The sequence below is a fragment of the Prenolepis imparis genome, unplaced genomic scaffold (genome assembly GCF_030444845.1).
Source record: "Prenolepis imparis isolate NDT839.2.m4 unplaced genomic scaffold, iyPreImpa1.0 SCAF_6, whole genome shotgun sequence".
Classification (NCBI taxonomy): Eukaryota; Metazoa; Arthropoda; class Insecta; order Hymenoptera; family Formicidae; genus Prenolepis; species Prenolepis imparis.
This window is the reverse complement of record NW_028141164.1, coordinates 12,085,010-12,100,530: the sequence shown is the minus strand read 5'-3', so window position 1 is coordinate 12,100,530 and position 15,521 is coordinate 12,085,010. Positions and strand designations below refer to the sequence as shown.

The window sequence follows — 15,521 nt, the reverse complement described above, 5'->3', positions numbered from 1 at the left end:
TAAGCGTCTTATAAAATAAAATAAAATATATAAAATAAAAAATAATATATAAAAATATTAAAAAATATTTATCTCTCTTTTCAAAAAGGATTTTATTTAAAACTTCTTTTACAAAAAGATAGAATTCAGTACGCATTAAAATAAAAGGCTCATAAAATAAAATAAAAAATAATATATAAAAATATTAAATAATATACAAAAAAAATACTTATCTCTCTCCTAGGAAAGAATTTCATTTAGAACTAAACTACTTTTACAACAAAAAAAATAAATAGAATTCAGTGCGTTAAAATACTAATTGTAAGCAAGCCTTATAAAATAAAATATATATAAAATAAAAAATAATATATAAAAATATAAAAAAATACTTATTTCTCTTCCCAAAAAGGATTCCATTTAAAACTTCTTATATAAAAAATAGAAAGCGAGGCTTATAAATTACAATAAATATATAAAATAAGAAATAATATAAAAAAAATATTAAAAAATACTTCTTTTACCAAAAAAAAAAGTAGAATTTAGTGCGCATTAAAATAATAAAAAAACGGAGCTCATAAATCAGGAATCTGGCGCCGACAAATCTTCTTCCTGTATCTATAGGTCAAGTGTGACTCGGCCTTAAGGTTCTCAGCTGCATAATGGTTAACGCTCGCCGCGGAGGACGAGGGGGCAAAGCAGAGGGGGGCGGGGAAGAGAAGGGGATAGCAAGCGCGGATGGGTTGTGCATCATGTGGAGAGGGCAAGCACTCGACGTAGTGGGGAAGACGACGCCGCTGCTGGTTTGCAGGTTGCAGGGTTAGCAGCCCCGATAAATACGGGCCTGAAACGGTACCGAGAGACGAGACCCGGTCTCGGCCTCGCGTCTCGCGTCACTTCGCGTCCGCGGCGTTCCGTGTCGACGAGGTTTGACGACTCGTCGATAAACACGAGAGAGAAACACTTGGTTGCATCAGCTCGTCAGGATCCAACCCAGAACCCAGACGACGAACGTCGAGAAGAGAGGACAGTGTGAAGGAACGACGCCGCCGAAGGACCTTTGTTCGATCCCGACCGACTTGTCAGGTGATGGACTCCCTTTCGTGAGAGATCTTCGATATTTACACGTCTGTGATTTTGTTTTCTCTATTTCCTTTCCTTTGATATTCGAAGCTACGAAGTGAGGAAGAAAGACTCTGAGCGCGGTTCGATTGTCTGTTTCGTCTCCGTCTCTCTCTTCCCCCCTCTCTCTCTCCAGAGAGAGATTTCTCCGATGATAATCGTCGTCAGGAAGACCAGACTCGCGCCCGGTTAGCTCGTTTCTAACACGTGCTACCCTCGGGGAATCGATAATAGGACGCCGGCCGCCAAAACATTGGGTTATCGTGAACGTTACATTTTATATTGAGAGGACGCATGAAGGTGCGTGCGGGGGGGTAAACATCCACACGCAGATAACACAGGCGAGGGTTATCGTGAACCTCTCGTTCCCACGCGATCGTCGCCTGATCGGCAAGAGGAGAGGATTATAAAAGAGCTGTTACGAAGGGGTAACAGCTGAGCGAGAGAGGAAAACATAGACAACAACCCTTCTCTTTCTCTCTCTCTCTCTCTCTCTCTCTCTCTTTCTGTTCCCTTTTCCCTCCCACCTGCCATCTGTCAAAGCCTGTCAAATGGTCGAGGGCAAGCATTATCGGCGCACGATGGAGGAGAGCAGCGTCCCGGGCAACTCGAGCGCCGTCCTCGAGGAGATCTTCTACGTTACGTCCCGGAGGAACACCTACTACAAGGTACGGCTGACGGAGAAGGGCCTGAGCCTCCACAAGGAGCACAACGGCACCGCGAAGACCGAGACCATCGCCCTGGGCGACATCATCGGGTGCAGATGCATGCGCTCGAAGCGCAGGAACGCGGGAAGCTGCGCCTGTCGTCCGGGCGCGTCCAAGTCCCAGTTGAAGCTGGTCGAGTCCGCCGAGATCCATCAGCAGCAGCAACAATATGACGAGCACGACACCTCGGCCTACCTGTACATATACGCGTACACCCTGAAGAAGATGCGGATGAAGGGCGCGATGAGGCGCGAACGGATGACCATCACTTTGCGCTTTCGCAGCTTCGACAAGTACGAGGACAACCTGCGAGAGGCGAGCAGGTGGCGGCTCGCCATCAAGTGTCTCGTCGCCAACGTGCCGGTGCCCAAGAACCTGATGAGCCCCAGCCACGGGAATCTCGAGACTTTGATCGGGGGTGAGTTTTTTTTTATATATATCTGTAAAAAAGAAATTTAATTTTCTCTCAATATTGGAATTAAAAAAATTGATCCTCCTGTTCCATTTTCTTAAATTATTATTATTATAAAAAAATTTATATTATATGTTATTAAATTATTTTTTTTATAATAGTATATATTATTAAATTATGTATTATTACATTATTAAATTATTATAATATTAAATTTTTTTATAATAATTATATAAAATATTTAATAATAACATTATTAAATATTTTATATAATTGTTATTATAAAAAAATTTAATATAATAATTTAATAATGTAATAATACATAATTTAATAATATATATTATTATAAAAGAAATTTTATATAATTATTATTAGAAAAAAAAATTAACCTTTCTATCAATATATTAATTATAATAATTATATAATTAATATTAACAGAAGGGTTAATTTTTTAATAATAATAATAATTTTTAAAAAATGAAACAAAAATGGACAGGATTAATTTTGTTATAATAATAATTGATAATAATTTTTAAAAAATTTAATCCTTTTGTTAATATTAATTATAATAATTTTAAAAAAATGTAATTCTTCTGTCACTATTAATTATAATCATTTTCAAAAAATTTAATCCTGTCACAAATATTAATTATAATTATGATTATAATAATTATAATAATTTAATTTTTCACTTGTCCCCATCAATGTATGGATACACTGGGAAAAAACTTTGTTAACTTGACTAAACCTTTCAACTAAATTACTATTTTGTTAATTGAACATATATTAGTATATATTTAAGTCAAAATATACGTTTTGTTAAATTTAATGTTACATTTAATTTAAATATTTTTATATGTTCAATTAACAAAATAATATTTAGTTGAAAGGTTTAGTCAAGTTAACAAATTTATTTTAGTGCACCTGAGTACCAACATATTTTCGCTACATTGTGACAATAATAATGGTTTATAATATCATCTGCTGGACATCGAACATTCTTATATCATGTTATATTTTAAGAGGTTTGCCGAATGCAAAGGTTCTTTTGTATTTTATTTTTCGAGCGTAGAGAAGCACATTTTTAATATTTAAAGTTGCTCTGGATATCCAAATATCTGTTTCATTGACAGAAGGGTTAAACTTAAATCGTGGCAAACAAACCGAAGTGATAATTGAGGATCCTATGTTAGTTTAATTACTTATGTCAGTAAGAGAACAACGATGGAATTGGAACATTTTGTTATTTCAATCGATATCTCTCTGTTAGTTTCTTCGTCCATTTCTTCAAAACGACGTCTTCCTCGATGTACAAAAGCAATATCAATATTGTCGATAAACAAAGGTCCGGAAAAACGTAAACACTGTTTGAAATGTCTGAATTAATCGAATCGCTATGAGCAATTTCGATCCACGAGGTCGAAATATATTAATAGCACAATTAGCTAATGTTTTGTGCGTGTGTATAAATAGAGAGATATTATATTTCATTGGTGTATTAAGTAATATATCCGGTAATTTTCCCTCTTATCACTTGTTAAACATTCTAATTTTACGAAACATTGTGAATCATTTTTTTTTTTGTACATTACGAAATAATCGTATTATTATGACTTCGTATTATTATGAATTCTATCAATTATTGGGTATATTAATGAGTATTATATCAATTAAAATTGTTAATTGAATCCCCGAATATCATTAGCGTACAAAATCTTCGATTGTTTTGTCTGGAGAAATATTATTACGAGTTTTTTTATCATGTCGAAAAACAGTAAATATAATCAGATATGTTATAAACGACATTTCACGTTATATATCTTCTTCTTATGAATATTGAAAAATTATAAGCATTTCTTGCAACGAAATATTTCTAAACGCAGATATTTCATTGATTTCCAGATATATTGCATGTGAAAAAATAATAACTTATATGTAAACTAAAAATTTGTTATACAAATTTCTCAAGAGAAAGTTGTAATTTAGAAAATTAGTAATATTCTTTTCGCTCTTCGCGTCAAACTTGAATATTGCAAAATTATGCAAACGACTGCTCAGTGAAAACTTTTTTTTTACGTTATTTTGAATAGGAAAGAACACAATATTAAAATTAAAAAAATTTTTGTTTTTAAAATTAAAATTTTTTCGTTTTTGCATTGAGAAATATCTTTTTCTTTCTTCTTCTTGTAAAAATATTGTGAATAAGAGTTGAAATTCTCCTTTGAATCTTTAACCTTGCTTCGTTAAATACCCGGGGTGATGCACATAATTACCGAATATATAATGATTATCGATCTTATGCTCTTTCTTATCTATACGCCGGTATAATAATCTTTCGTATGCAAATAGAGATGTTATCACTTTTAGCGGGCGGCTATAACGTATTTAGAAACAATATACATTCGACCGGCTAGAATTTCCGTAAATCGCCTTCCGTCTTCCCTTTATCTCATATAACCTCGTAATTATGTAATCTCTCGTAATCTACGTGATCTCATAAATTTTAACAATGAAGATATAAGAAACACGTGCGCGCGTGTTTGACATTTTTCATATTACGTCAAAAGCGTCCTGTCTATACGAATATTATATTTCACTTATTCAAAACTTCGCAATGTAACTCTGTGAAAGATATTTGAATCTTGTAAATGAGAAAGAACATTTATATATAATATATATATATATATATATTTTTTTTTGTAAAGACAGGACAATAATTGTCATTCATAAATCAATGCTTTTTCTATAAATATGTAATAAAATAAAATAAAAATTTGCTTCTTAAGTTTTTTTGATTATTGCATAATAAATTGCATATATTTATATTTGCATGTATATATATGCATATAGATATATGCAAATATATATATATATATATGCAATTTATTATGCAATAATCAAAAAAACTTAAGAAGCAAATTTTTATCCACGAAAAGTTCACGTGAATCATATGGAAATCTATTCAATGGACGGACTTATCACTTATTTTAACATGTTCTCTCTTTACCACATGCAAAGATTAATTAATTATCGAAAGTATTATAAGAATTTTTGCGAAATTACATAAATGGGAAACAAAGTTCATTTAATGTTGAATTGCATTTTTAGCTTTAATTTAAGTTAGACTCGTGTGCGATAAAAAGGCTATGATATTATTTCACCTGGTTATAACTGGTTTACGCATATATAATATTTAAAACTTGCTTATTCTACTGCATCATAATTAATCGTAAATATTTTCGATCAAGCTCTGCGATAACTTTTATGCACAAAGTGCGCACATGCGACTTCAATCGGTTTTTATTAGGTATACCTTTGTCCGCGATTACGATGATCCTTGATTTCTACACCGCTCATAACTGCGTTTAGCCGCGCGAAACAATACGGTTTACATAAGTCCTTACAGTAGACTTAAATGACTTTACAGAGTCGTTCGAGAGACCGTTCGTGAGCTTGTTACAATAATATTATTGTACATCGACGTTGTACGTGTGTTGTGCAAAAATCGTTTCGTAATGACGCGAAACGATTTTTTTTTTTTTGCACAACATTGATTTCCGCCTTTATATTAATTTTCTCTCTGACGGCATTGTCGAAATTTCGACATTTCGTCGAAATCACGACTTTCTGTCTGACAGTCCGACACCTTCGTGCAAAAAAAAAAGAAAAAAAAAAAAAGATCAAAAGTCCACTATATATATTACGTTCGCGAGTTCTCGAGCGAGCAATAATAATGCATTGCGGTAATAACACGTATTTATGTATATGACAACGGTGACAAAGTCCGGTGTCCTATTTCTAATAAGCCTCATCGAGTATACATAATATACGATCGTTAAAGGAAACTCAATGGTCAATTTGTTTTCTGTTCATTCGAAGATAGTAACCAGCGTGTAAAACCTCATATCAATCAGATGGATGTTTATCTCGGAGAGAGATAATGCCGGCTTGATATTCATTGGTTCTCAGCATCCGCAATAAATAAAACGTGTATAATCATTAAAAATAAACGTCGGAATGATTACAGAAACAAAAACAAAACAAATTGCATAACGCGGTTGCGGTTTACATACATTACACATTACATTAGACGCAAACCGCACCCACATAATTCTTTTTTCTAAACGCTTACACGTATTGGTTGATAATTTTATATACGCATATATTTTCTATTATAATTGTTATATTATATATTATAATTATTATTATATATAATATATATTTATTTTATATTATATATATAATATATATTTATTTTATATTATATATATAATATATATTATATATAATACATTTTATATTTTATATATTATATTAATATATATTATATTTTATATATTATAATTATATACAAATATATTTTATATATATATATAAAAAATTATAATATACTATATATGTATATAAAATTATCTATCAAATGCAGCGGATGTACTTTTTCCCCTCTATACGATAATTATCTTGTTTCTAATAACCTTTGAAATTTCATTACAAATTCACGTATTTTGCTTCGCTCTTTTTAATCGATTCTTTTTATTGCGCATTTAATTGGCGCTTAATTCTTCCTAATTATGCAATGCCGGCAATATCAAACGTAAAATATTAGTTTGTTATGCGCTTTATTTGAGTGACGCAAAAGCGGAAATAATTGCAACGAGCTCTTACGTAAACATATTTTTTTCCGGTAAAACAATATAAAAGATTGAAAACAATGGATGAGACGAGGAATTGAATCGCTCAAAGCGATTTAGCTCGCTAAAGATTTTCCAAGAGATTCTCTCCCGCGGTTCTAACTCACACTTATATTGTACATTTTTCAGAAAGCGATATATACTATGTTTCCGTAACGGATTTCTCATCTGGCATCTCTTATGTACAACTTGCGCCAATTTAAGTAGTCTCAGGTGTTCGAAAGTAGAAAGGCTCATTAGACAAAACATGAAAATACCAGCGATCTGCTCAACGCGCTCAACAAGTTACAAAGTTGTAATATTATCGCGATGTAGAGAGTGAGCCAAAAATAAAAAAATATGTGTCAAGATAACGATTTTCTGTCAAAACAAAATCAAGTAAAACACACGTGCGCACAAGAATTTCTTATTTATAACTGTCATTCAATCTTATCGTGAAAAAAATCGTGGATTATCACAAATTATTATGTAATTATCGTCATCAAACCGGTCATCAGCTTACAAAGTTTATATTAGATAAATTGGAGTGTTTGTTTTAAACTTTTGGGGTAGCATAATTCTCGTTTCAATGTAGAGAGATCTTTTCTGTTATTTCTGTTCTGTTATTAATGTGATAACAATTTCGCAATAACATAGATTTTCTGATAATGTTAGAGAAAGTATCAGGTGCATCATCAGCAATATATCATTCGCATTATCAGAGAGTTAATCTTCAGATAATTCACATTTAATCAGTTTAATCAGTCTCAGATTAATATAGCTTGTATTTATCTTGTAGCACAAAATGAAAAATTTGGATAAGGAACAAGTATAAAGAAAAGAGAGAAAATTAATATAACAAAAAAAAAAAAAAAAATAGAAAATTAATCTTCTGCGATAAATATTTTTTTAATTTTGTAAATCTACTCTGCAATTTGTTGCAAACGCGTGCTTTATGTTTTTGTATTTTCTGATAAATATGTCTTAATGTTGATATCGCATACAACATCATACCAAACTCGCGAGTTATGCAAGCGTGAAGCTTGCATTTGTTATTAGGAATTTTATTATGTAAGGGTATGCGCACTTTCAATGCAAATCTCTGATAGCACAATAAAACCGAGCAAGCCTTTTCGTAAACTAAAACCGCTGTTTATCCAGACTAAAAATATACACACGTTTGTATAAAATCAATATTGTTGCATTTGAGAATACACTCCTCATTTCGATGAGTTAACGCAGTTGAAAATAAGAATTTCGGATAATTTTAATTTTAAAAATATTGATATTCTTCTATTAGAAAAGGAAATTAATTAAAGTTAAAGATGAGTAAAAATATAAAGGCACATATTGAATACAGAATAAAAAAACAGAGATTTTATCTAATAATTATTCTAATAAATACAATATGTGCTTCTAAATGAATTCTTCAGATATCAATAGATTTTTGGCTTCATTACCAAGTTGTTATCTTCACGCAAAGCATAAATAATACATCAATGATTTATATAATTGTGTATAAAAATTTCAGGCAGCGCTTTTTCTATGTCTATATGTTTGTAACATTATTTGTGAAAATATATTATTAAATGTGCACTGATTAAATAAATGCAGATTAAATTTTAGGTAATGATGTGTGAAATGATTAATACGTCGTTAAATTATAATGTCAAAAGTGAGAAATTATATGAATTTATATTTCTTATGCAAAATACGTCGAAATAAATACAATATTGTTTCATATATCATCACACTCGTATTTTTTTTCGTGAATTAAATAAATAGCTGCAAATCTTGATCAATTTATCTACTTTTGCTGAAAATGTAAAATAAAGCTGAATTATACATATTCGATAATATAAACAAGTAAAACAAAGGAAAGATTTTTTTTACTTGTCTCATTCATAATTCATCGAACATGAGTGATGAAACATATAAAAGAAATTTATATTTATTAGAAAAAGAAAAAACTTATATGCAATTCATATAATTTCTCGTTTTTGACATCACAATTTATTTTGCGGGGAGACATCGGAGTCTTAATACGAGATTGATCTATATTTTTTTTCTCAGATTATAATCCTTTTTAATTTCACGTATCGCGTGTCGTCTAGACATGTGATAAATGTTTACACTCATCGTCTCGTATTAAACGAGAAAGGCGAATGCTACTGTGCATTATGCAACCGTGATTAAACTGTTATTTATTTCGTTGTTGAATTAATTGTATATCGCTCGGGAGAAGCGTGTCTAACAAGCGGATAATAAATTCATCCTAACATATAGCTTCGAAAAGAATATTTATGCGCGATTCTGCATTTCTTCTTCCTGCTGATCGATTGAAATAAAATCGAACGATGAGATTTATATAATTTATTTAATAATTATATAATTTATTATTATTATATATTTATTATTAATATATTATATAGTTATATTATATTATAAATATATAATTAATAATAATTTCGCACGAGCGATTCTCCCTATCTTTACCTTAATTAATGTTTCAGCGTGTCCTGGTGAGAATCGAAAACTTCTGGTCCTCCTGAATCCGAAGTCGGGACCCGGCAGGGGCAGGGAAACCTTCCAGAAGAGGATCCATCCGATCCTGTCGGAGGCGGAGAGGTCATACGAGATTCATATCACCAAGTGTCCCAATTACGCCCGCGAGTTTGTACGCACGAGGGATATCTATCAATGGAGCGGCTTACTGATGGTCGGCGGTGACGGGATAGTATTTGAAGTGGTGAACGGACTCTTCCAGAGGCCGGATTGGGAGAAGGCTTTGCGCGAGTTGCCGCTCGGAGTGATACCATGCGGCTCCGGTAACGGATTAGCAAAGTCCATCGCTTACGCTAAAGAGTAGGTCCATCCTATAAAAAATATTACTTATCGTATAAATATTACTTATAGCTAAATTTTAGGGGCATACTGTAAAAAAAATATGTAAAGTATTACAACATTTTCATTATTTATCGTGTAATGTTACATTTATTATTTATGTAATTTTACATATTTTTATGTAATACTTTACATATTTTTTTACAGTTTGCATCCTTATATTACGCCTGAAATTTATTTATTATATTTTAGCTATCATATATAGTCACATATAGCCATATATATAATATATATAGTCTAAATTTTAGCTATATATAATGACAACTAATATTTTTAAGCTATAGTTTAGTAAAGAATTTCCCGTTAAATTATATAGTTAAAAATATTATTATAACTAAAATTAGGAACACCTAAAATTTAGCTATAGTTAATGTTTTATATTTAATATAGTTAAATAATTAGTTAATAATATAGTTAATATATTTCCGTATACGTTCTTTTCGAGTCTTGTGTTGCGCACTCTTTTTTTTATTTTTTTTTATTACATACAAACGAAAAAATAAATATTTTCGATCAAATTATTCTTGAAGTATAGTGTCGCATTATGTGACATACGTGCTGTAAGCGATTTTCCATTATCGGTTTTATTCTATTATACCGAACGTGGTATCAGTAAAAGCCTTGAAGAAAAGCTTGCGATAAAAAATTACGGATTATTATAGTCTAAACAAACTTTTCTTTAAACAAGAGAATGAATTTTCGTAGTTTTTTCGATGTTGAATATTTCATATAACGCTGAATCTTTATCTGCAAATTATTTTATCACATTAAAATTTTTTTTAGAAGTTTGTAGTTAAAGTAATTAAAATTTTTTTACAACTTTAATTACAAATTTCTCAAAATTGTGACGTGATGAAACAATTTAGTGACCGAAATTGTATTCAGCATGAAAAAAATTGTATAAAAGAAAATTATTCTCTCTTTCTCTTGTATATATACATATATATATTTTTAAATAAAATTATCATTTTTTAAAATTAAGTTATCGTCATTTGCTGTCTGTCTCGCGCCATAATAGCGCAATTAAGATGATTATATCTACTAAAATTTTTTCTTATTTAACTTCCGCCTCTACTTTTATTTCCGTATTGATATCGATAAACCCATGTCATACTAAGAATAAAACTGACGATGTTGCAGAGAACCCATGTCATACTAAGAATAAAACTGACGATGTTGCAGAGAACCGTACGATCGTAATCCCTTGCTTATCAGCGCGTTATCGGCGGTCAAGAGCAAAAGAACACCGATGGACCTCGTGCGCGTAGAAACTAGGAGTCAGATCCTCTTCTCGTTTCTATCGGTGGGCTGGGGTCTCCTGGCCGACATCGACATCGAGAGCGAACGACTACGCGCTATCGGAGGCCAAAGGTTCACCGTATGGAGCGTAGCTCGCCTAATAGGACTGAGGACGTATAAGGGCAAAGTGTCGTATCTGCCCTGCAACAAGGTTCCCCCGTTGGAAAACTGCAAGATATACTGCAAAGACTATCCCGCGGAGACTATATTGTCGCATTCGAGAAGTTACGGCGACGAATTGGACAGGTAATAGCCGTATCTAATAATATTTTTCCTCGTATCATAATATGCAGTAGTTATGCTAATGACGACACAGATAAGTGCGTACGTCAATGTGACCTTTTAAGAACGAGATATGGCGGATGATTTAAAGATGATCTCCGAAGAACACGAGTAATACACGGAAATTCCATCATCTCTCTTTTGAAACTCGGTAATTTCATATATTTGAGATGTAAAAAAAGAATTGAAGTGTTTGAAGATTCTCGCACGCATTTTTCCTTATTACAATCGTATTCAAACACATGTTTTGATTCGTTATAACAAGTAGAGCAAAGTTGTAATCTTGTAATATGTATAATAATAGAATCTTGTATGTTTTGATTATTTCGGTCATTTTTTATTTGACTCTCTCTCTCTCTGATGTCTGAGAATATTGCTAACGACTTTATGAAATAAGTATCGCATTAGATATATCAAGGACAAGTGACGTGCATATATTATCCATGTCATCTGTCACTTAATAAATTTACTTACGACATATGTATAATGCGATATATATATATGTATGTATAAAGGTATTGTGCCACGCCAGAATCGAAAAGCTACTACGATGCTTTCGGTGAATCATCCGAGTTGAATAGTGATAACGAGGTGATAACCGAGAATTTAGCTCTCGAGACACAAATGGAGAGAAGGAACAGACTAGGCAGCTTTTATTCTGCAGTATCGGCGAAGTCGACCTACTTTAGCACAGGCTCGGCTAACTCGAGTTATCAGAGCGTCGACGAGAATGATAGCGCGGAGATTGGTACGTTGTTAATCGAACACGTGTCTTACAACGAACTTATATGATCCGTACTAAATGATAAATCTCCCGTGGCACATTATAGGTACAGAGAACATCTGTAAGAGCCAAGTTATGTACGGACCGCCGTCTACGCTTCCTGCGCTTACTACGCAACTCTCAGATTCCTGGACGACGGTGCAAGGTAAAATTACAAGGAAAAAAGTCCATGTATAATTATATATAATTACGCATATAAAATATGTCCCTATATTTCAAAATATATGTCCACATATTTTCTCTTTCTTCTATAATCTCTGTTTGTTTATAAACCGACAAAATAATAAGAAAAAGAATAATTGTTGCATTGTTTTTTTTAAGTGAAATTTTGAAGAAAAAAAAATTGCGCATATATAGACATATTTTATATAATTATATAATTATTTATAATTATAATTCTATAATTATTTATGATTATAAATATGGCCTTTTTCCGGGATATTATTTAAATTACACATATTGACGTCTCAAAGAATATGTGTGGCTTTAAATGATAAATTTTCAACTCTTTAAAACTTTCAATAAATTTCTTTTAATTTCTAAACATGTGTTTAACTAGATTATCTACGAAAATATTTAAAAGATATACATATAGCCGAAAAAAAAACATTTTAATTTTAATATCTGTAATTTATAAAGCTTGCGCGCGAGACAGGCGAGTTCAATGACGGATATTTGTTGTAATTGTCATATGGTGCAACGGTTGCCGCGCTAATGCATCACTTATTAACCCTTTAACTCCAGTTAAATTCGTAGCAACGTCACACGTACCGCTCAACAAAGTGCCGATGCAATGGATGATTGAAAAAAATATTTTTCACATAATGTAGCACACATTTCTTGTCAGTGAGTTATGATGCATTCTTGTATGACGCATTGAAAAAAGAACAAATTTATAGAGTTGCTATTTATATTATGACGCACAAGAACGCGTTAACATATAGATCAGTAATAATGACTGGAATAAATGGAATAAATATTTTGTGTTTCCAAACTTTCAGGGGAATTCATAATGGTACACGCGGCCTATCAAACGCATTTAGGACAGGATTATTTTTTTGCGCCGCGTGCTAGACTGGCAGATGGAGTTATCTGGCTTTTAATAGTCAAAGCCGGCATTACACGGTCTAACTTGGTGCAAGTAAGTAGTTACATTCAAAAACAGCGCAAGAGCATAGTAATATAAAAAAAAAAAACTGTGCAAAACTTACCACCTGTCTTCGTTCATTAGTTTTTACTAGGTCTGAGTAGCGGGACTCACGTGACTTGTCCTGGCGTTGATATGATCCCGGTGAAAGCATTCCGGATAGAGCCTATGGAAGGAACCAGTGGACACATAACCGTAGACGGCGAAGAAGTTGATTACGGACCGTTGCAAGCCGAGATATTCCCTTCCCTAGCATCGGTGATGACACCCTGACATAAATAGTTAATAATTATGTATATCTACATAGCGGTGATATATCGGCAACCAAATCAAATCTTCTTCTTCAGGTATATAATTTAAATTTATTAAAATGAGGGATTCATTCTAAACTCTAGCTTGGAGTAAATTAGTTACAATAGTATGTACAATAGATTGTCAATATGTATTAATAATAATATATGAATATATCTATTAAGATATTTAGGTTTTTTTTTTTACATTTTTAAATTGACAATCTATGTAGGATATTTAAAATGAATAATCTTCCGATTGTGCTCACAAAAAAAAGTTCTTTTTGCTATCTTCATGAATGAAGATGCTAAAATAAAATAAATATATATACATGTAAAATTATTTATATTAACCCCTAAGGGTTGAATGGGTTAATGAGTCTGTTACATCATAGTGGATACATTTAGCTATTTTGTAAAGTTTTCTATCAGTTTGTACAGTGTAATCTATACATGCGATATAATGATATTGTTTGTGCTCACTATTGTAAATTATATATATTATCAGATATATTGTGTGCGTTACTAGATGGAGTTAATAACATTTATTTTTTTTATGGGATTGAATTGTTCAAAAATTTTATTCAGTGTTTTTTTTCTCTTTGCATTAAATAAATTCTTTAATGCATAATAAAATAATGGCATTTTTTTATTTAATATTGTTTTTATTTAATAAAATAAAAGCAATTTTTTATTTAATATACGCCGTATAAATGAAAGAGTATTCTAATTGTAAGAGTATGATATTGAAGTTATGTGCTTATCTCATGTCTTCGTTAAGTATTTAAGATATTTAGTACATACGTGACTAAAACTAATAAGTTATGAAATTATTATCAATAATATCCATATCATATTTAAAATGTTGCAAATATTATTAAGATTATTTAATTACCAATTTTTAATTATATAAATTTCTTCTCTAATTGTTACGTTGTTTCCTGTGCGATTATTGTACATATTTGATAAAAATACAATTTGAAAGATTGAAAGAACTTTACATCGGACTTTGCTTTATTGACCAAGAATTTTTTGTTCTTGAAATTTTATTATTTTTTACTTATCACACGATTCTATATGAATTCTAATTTCACGAAATTAGTAATTTAAATAATTTAATAAAAAATCATGGACGTAAGTTTTTTTACGTAGAATATATTAATTCGAACGATTGTTCATGACTCTCAACGTAGCAAAATTCTTTTGTTATAAAAAAAGGTTTAAGAACCACTTTGTTGCGTCAGAAAGAGCATTGTGTGTATATACATGACCAAACGCATCCGAGAACTAGTAACACTTCATGCATCACTAATCTCGGAGCCTCTCCCTGACCTGAGCCACTCTCATGAATAATTGATGTAACTTCTAACAGTATAAATAAATCTCGAAATAATGAATGTGCTGGAAATGTAAATTTTTCTCGCGATCAATTTTTGTAAATGTCACAAGTTACAAAAGTATAAATTACACACATTTCGTATCTTCTGTTTATTTCATATCGTAAATAATAGAAAATTTACGTTTACTTTGTGAGCAGAGTTTATCGTCTATTTGTAATTTTTTAATGTTCTCTCTACTTGTTTCAATATTAATATTTACATGAGGCAGGATATTTTCTCGGGACGACGAAATATTGCTCATCGTTGCATTAAGTCTACACGTATCATTTATTATTCTCTTTCTTTACAGCGATTCCGTCATCATCGGTCATTCGAGATCGACAAGCTCTTTTCTTCTCGCTTTTTTTTTATAATTTTTCTTTTTGTACGTGGATCTCCGCATGCGCGATCACTCGGGTCGATGAAAAATGAATAAAATATGAAAATGCGAAGAAATTTATATGAATCAGTCTCTTTACGCAAGCTAAGTAAAAACAATGAATGAACAGTTTTCTGATAAATGAGTTGAAAACGTCATCGACACTACAT

The 15,521-nt window shown here is 31.5% G+C and overlaps 1 protein-coding gene across 1 annotated transcript; it reads left to right on the top strand.

Moving 5' to 3' along the window:
• The first annotated feature begins 794 nt into the window (after positions 1 to 794).
• Sk2 (Sphingosine kinase 2) lies at positions 795 to 14,524 on the top strand. The gene is made up of 7 exons (XM_083040440.1): positions 795 to 2,223; positions 9,401 to 9,752; positions 10,974 to 11,336; positions 11,888 to 12,120; positions 12,203 to 12,301; positions 13,158 to 13,297; positions 13,388 to 14,524. The coding sequence occupies exons 1-7, from the start codon at positions 1,650 to 1,652 to the stop codon at positions 13,574 to 13,576; spliced, it is 1,950 nt and encodes a 649-aa protein (XP_082896566.1). The 5' UTR covers positions 795 to 1,649; the 3' UTR covers positions 13,577 to 14,524.
• Positions 14,525 to 15,521: the final 997 nt, after the last annotated feature.